The 6000-nt window shown below is 34.9% G+C and overlaps 1 protein-coding gene across 1 annotated transcript in view; it reads left to right on the top strand.

The window, feature by feature from the left end:
- Positions 1-2699: 2699 nt before the first annotated feature.
- Positions 2700-6000, top strand: part of LOC110111707 — a gene marked incomplete at its 5' end in the record, with an annotated part of 144745 nt that continues 141444 nt past the window's right edge. Inside the window, 2 exon segments of the mRNA XM_020843695.2 lie at positions 2700-2812; positions 2952-3045. Of these exon segments, the coding sequence (XP_020699354.1) occupies positions 2700-2812; positions 2952-3045 (207 nt within the window).

Below are 6000 nucleotides of genomic sequence, written 5' to 3'. Positions count from 1 at the left end.
GACACATCTTTTTTTTTTTTCGGATTTCTTTTTGTTTTTCAACGGACACATGTATCGGATACGCGTGTCCTTTTGAAAGTAAATAGTATTTTAATTGGATACGTCTTTGGCGTATCCGACACGTATCGGTGGAGTATCGGAGGCGTATCCGTGTATCGGTGTATCGGATACAGCACGCCTTCATAAATAGGTGTATCGGTGCAACATAGGTTATGATGCTTCTCTTTGAGTTGATGTCATTTTGAAACCCTTGTCTAATTTAAATCATGATTAGGTTAAATTGTGGTGTGTTACTTTGAGGGACGTCCTAACAAACACTTGTCTTCTTATTGCTACAATCAAGTTGATGCGGACATCCAACTGTCAATGCCTATCCGAGGAGGAGCTGAAGATTGACGACTGAGATCACTTTTTTTATTTTAGTTTATTAAGTGTATTTTGATTTAATTTTGCAATTTCCCTTTTTACCCTCTTGTCTTATGTAAGCCCAAGGGGCAAATGTGTCTTTTAATTTCTTTTGAGGCCTATGGCACCTTCTCTTGTATTAGGTATGATGGAATTATAATAAAAAAAATTTGTGTTTTGCACTTGTGTTCTTTGGGAAGAACGTTAGTGGAATCCCTATCGGAGGAAGTCGGAGTTTCCACCAGCCTCAGGATGGGTCCGGGCTCGTGGCTTGAAGTCCCTTGGAGGAGGGCAACGTAGCGCCCGTCAGTTTTTGGAAGAGTCCAAGGCTCGCTGTTTTATCTTTTATCTTTTGTTTTTGTTTTTTTTGTTCCTTCTTGTTGTTCCTAGTCATCATCTTCATCCTCTCCCTACCTCCACCATCACGTCGTCTCCATCTCCACCTTGCCGCCGGCCCCTTACCCGCCCCATTCAAACCGCCGGCCACACCCTCTCCCATTCCCCATTGCTTAATTTAGATAATTCCTAATTTTGGATTGCCATAATTTAGTTGGTCTTTGAATTTAAATTTTCCCAAATTTGAAATTCAAATTCTCCCAAATTTGAAATTCAAATTCTTTCATAAATTATAAAATCCATTTTAGGAAAGTTTTCATATTTTCTCTCCATTGGATTTTGAATTAATTAGGATGACTTAATTCATTCTAAATCCAACCCCCAAAATTAAGGAAGCATCAAAGCCTCCTTAATTTCCTCCTAATCTCTCCCTAGCCACCGGCCATGCTTGGCTAAATCCGCCGACCCCACTCCACTTGCCATACTTAGGATCTCCTAATTTAGTTTGAATTAATTTGGAATCAATTTGGAATCCAAATTAATTAAAATTCAAGATTCAAATCCTTCCATATTTAGCCACTTGTATTTTAGGAAAGAATTTGAATTTCAAATTCAAAATGAATTTGAAATTCTAACACCTTCATAAATAAAATCACCTAAATTTGGAAAGCCCCTTTAATTAGTAATCAATCACAAATCTGAGATTGATTATTCAATTAAATTTCAATTCCCCCACATTCATTGCATATAGACATCTCACCCTCTCTCTCTCTCTCCTGGCCGAAATTCCCATGGCCCCACCTCCTTTATTTCTTTCCAAAGATTAGGACTCTCCCTTTGGAATTAAATCCAAATCATCTCCTTCCCTCACCCCAATTAATTTAATTCTTGAATTAATGCACGGGAGGAGAGAGCCTTAAGGAAAGCTCTTGATCCCTGCTCCACCTCCTTCCCTTGGACGGATCAGCCAAAATTTGTTTTCCCATGAACTGAGTGGCTGTCCAAGCTTTCCTAAGCAATTGTAGGTGGCTGGCCAGAATTTTCCAAGTACCAAAGCTGCTATCTAGCAATCTTGGCAATCTCCTATTGCTGTCCCGCTGTCTCCAAATTACAGATTGCTGTCCAGCTGCATCCAGAGAGCTCGTGGTGGCTGTCTGCTTCCTCTCAAACAACTAATTGATCACCGGAGCTAGAGAGCCTGATTTTTCCCTGAACAGGGTTGCTGTCCTGTATTCTGGAGGCTGTTAAACTGCTGTCCAGCAGTTTTTCTGCAATCCCACACCAGCTGGCTAGCCCCGGAATTCGACCCATTACTGTCCAGGCTTTTCTGGACATTATTGGATTGCTGTCCTGGGATTTCCAACAAGAAGAGTTGCTGTCCAAGACTTCTAAGAACCCAAAAGCTGCTGTTTAGACTTCTGTATTTTCTCTTCAAGACCCATAGGATTCAATCCTCCTACCCATTCTACGTCACAAGTTAAGCCATGACATTTCGCTTCTAGGGAATGCCCTACAACTAAGAAAATTCAAAATTAGATTCTTTTTGTGAATATTATCATAAAATTGGGCTATCAACCCTTCTCATCTAGGCTGGCAACCAACAATAATAGTTTTATAAAAAAATCAATTCGAGGTCTCCTAAAGTCATCACAATGGGATACACCATTCAAAAGCATCTCCTGGCAAATAGAAGTTCAGTTTTTCTTGTTAGGCAATAATCTGTTAGAGACAACTTACAGACGGCAAAAGATAGAAGAAGATTAGAAAACACAGTTAATTGATCTCATTGAAACCAATGTTAGGATTAGTGCTTTCTTAGTGGATAGCCCGAACAAGTGCAATATATAAGTTTTCCATCCATGAAATTCTATTTTATGTGACTATTTCCTTTCTATCTTTCTTATTTGACATGCAAGTCTTGGAATAATAAAATGAAATTATTATTATTTTTTTTTCAGGGCGAATTGGAAAATTGAGCATCAAAATTCCTTGGAAAAGGCTAGGTTGGGAACCTATTATAATTGTGTTAGAGGATATTTTCTTATGTGCATGCCAGCGTGAAGATAATGAGGCATGTTTATTTTCTTGCATGTAACTGAATTCTTGACAATTTTTTACATTTTGAATGCATCTGCTTTTGTTATTTGGAATTATTGGCAATCAAAATAACATAATAATGCTTTTTATTAATAACTCCTTTTATTTGATAGTGGAGCGCTGATTCAGTGGAAATAAGAGAATTAGCTGGCAAAATGGCTAAACTCAATGCAATAGAACTAGCAAAATTTTCAAGACGAGTGTCAGGTTACCTTCCATTTCTTTGCCTTATTCTCATTGGTGTCATTGCTCATCAAAAGCTGAATTTTTTAATCTTTGGAAAAGTTTTCACTTATCCCACTCCGCTCTGTTACATATTTATTATTGTGCGTGCATAAACATCTCCTCATAGTGTTTTTAATATTGTGAGTTATCTCTGTTGAAGAATGATAGATGGAGTTAGTATTTAATCGCCCTCAGTTTTCCATTCATTCTTAATTTTTAAGATATGCCATTCAACACGTGGTTTTTTGTAGAATGAACCGTCTGAATACAATTCTAGTTGTATTTATCCTATTCTTCTAATCTTAACCATGATTTGCGTGTTTCCAAAAAATAATAATCTTACTAATCGTGTAAATGTTGTTATTGCTTGATAAATATGATTCCGCATATCCATTCAGGTAAATGTGATTATCTAATATTATGCAATTTGCACAAGTGGAAAAATGTGAATTTTTTCCTTATCTCATGTGTTACTTAAATGTTATATATGAACCTTTTTAGGGATTGTGGCTATATTGGTTATAGAAGATACTTCTGTTTAGGTTGTGATTGCAAGAAAAGCCGTAGGACTCTTGAGTGACAAAGCAAGTAAAACTTTGAGATGCCTGATATGGCCATATTGACGTTGTTAGTTCTTGTATAACAACGAACAATGCTCACGTACCAAGCGCATGTATTGCAACGTCCTTTTTGAAGGGCTGCAAGATTTGTTTGATATATAATTATATAGGAAGGCGGATGTTAAATATTTTTGAACTCTTCAAAGGGCAAAAGAATGAGCATTTTGTTGAATTATGACATTTTTTTTCAACTTGTCTTATATTTTTTTACTTGCGTGACTTCAAATACATTTTAAAAATGAATTTATTAAACTATAGCATGGGCATTGCATTGAAATCCTCTGCATTAGATTGGCATTCATTATATTTTTAAAGTTATTGGTTCATTGCTGCTGGGATATTCTAGGATGAGATTTTAAAAAGTAAAATAGCTCATCTAGTTAAGAACACAAATCCGCTTGATTGATGATGTGGCGGAAATAATGAAGGAATCAATGGAATGTATAATGAAGGGTTTGACTGCCCATTCATTTTATTATTGTATTCCTATTTGTGGTAGAAACAATAATGAAAGGTTTGCTCCCACAGAGTGGTGACTTTGAGGGATACTTGGTGCTAGAATGGAAGGAATATGGTATACAATTTTTTACTATGTGTGGTCGAGCCATTCCATGCATTTTTTTTCTTAGGAATTGTATAATTTCCTAATTTCTATGTGCATCACTTTTGTATAAGCATCCATTAACGGAATAAATAATCTAAGCTATCTAGTCCCCCCCTACTTTTTTTCTATATTGGTATTTGAGAAAGGTTAGGGGCATCTTTTCAACTTTTATTTTATTTTTTTCTTTAGTTCATTCTTGTTGTCCTAATTATATCCGTTTTTTTTTTTCAACTCAATTCCAAAGGTTGACCATCATGAATGGTGAAAATCAAACTCCTATTAAAGGAGAATTTTGCTGATACATTCCTCATATCATTTGAATAGAAGAAACTACTTAAAAGTAATCTTAGATTGTAAAAATGTTTTTGAAAGTAAAAGGAAAAATCCTTATCTTCTTGATCCTTCTTTGGATTTGAAAGACTCAAAGTATATATTTTAGGATTAAGCATATTCCATGTTTATGTCATGATTATGAAACTACATGATGCATGAAATTAGCGAGCAATACAATCATTTGCAAAAGTTGTCAAATAGTCTTACTCAAAAGTTACTAATCCCGCTCTGATCTATAAGATCAAGATGAAGCTCTCAATAACCAAATTAGTTAACTGCCGTGTCATTGAATATTTCAATTTAATGAAGGTCTATTCATTAGAGTTAGATTACTACCCGGATTTTAAGATGAAGTGTAATTATATTGTTGTTGTTTTAAAATAATATGTAGAAAGATAAATAGTTTTCTGAGTTTCTTGAGAACTTAATGTTGAATTCAATCAAGCTTGTATTCAAATCTTGAGCAGAGAGAACCTAATATTCTTAAATGAGGTCTTCTTGTTTATGCAAATCATTTAAGGAATAATGATGGTAATGCTTAACGCTCCCAAATTTGAAATGTTAGCCATGATAATTACAAAAACTCATGGAAAATGACTTATTAGCCACTGAATCTTCCCAAAAAGATTGAAAAAGTTTTTTGCTAAAAACAACTAGTGGTGCGATTATTTCAAGAAAACAAGGCATATTGGAGAGAAATGTTAGAAGCTCCATGGAAAGACCCAAGGCTATGGTGGAAACAAAGAAGGCCAATTAAAAGGGTATACTTAGCTCATTGAATCTGAAGGGCTCAACTTTGGAGAAGTTGACAAGAAACTTCCTCAACTTATTAGAAAATTTTTTGTGTCATATTCTTTAGATCAAAATGATAATAATTCTATATCTTATACCTTTAATGCCTCAAGTGTTTCCCCTAAAATCTGGATACTATATTCATGAGCCATTGATCACATGACAAACATTGACAATACTTTCCAAACATACGAATTTTGTGCGAGCAATAGAAAAATAAAAGTAGCCGATCGCTCCCTAACCATTGTTGCATGTTAAATGAATATTCCTATTTATCTTGCACTTACTCTCAATGATATATGCTACATATTTCTAGCCTTGCAGTATATTTTTTATTTATTCATAAAACCTCAAAAGATCATAACTGCAAAGTAGCTTTTTTAACTAATTATTGTGTATTTCATAACTCCACAACGGGGAAGAAGATTGAGTTAGCTAGAGAATAGGATGGGCTATAGTTATTATGCTCCTTCATCTCTATTCTAAATAAAAACATCATTTGGGATTATTAAATATAGACTAAGGTATCCCTTATTTAAAACCCTACCATGCATATTTCATTCTCTTCTTATAAATGTTTAACATTGA

This window comes from Dendrobium catenatum, unplaced genomic scaffold (genome assembly GCF_001605985.2).
Source record: "Dendrobium catenatum unplaced genomic scaffold, ASM160598v2 fragScaff_scaffold_1446, whole genome shotgun sequence".
Classification (NCBI taxonomy): domain Eukaryota; kingdom Viridiplantae; phylum Streptophyta; class Magnoliopsida; order Asparagales; family Orchidaceae; genus Dendrobium; species Dendrobium catenatum.
Note: the sequence above shows the minus strand (reverse complement) of the source record. Positions and strands in the feature narration are given on the sequence as shown.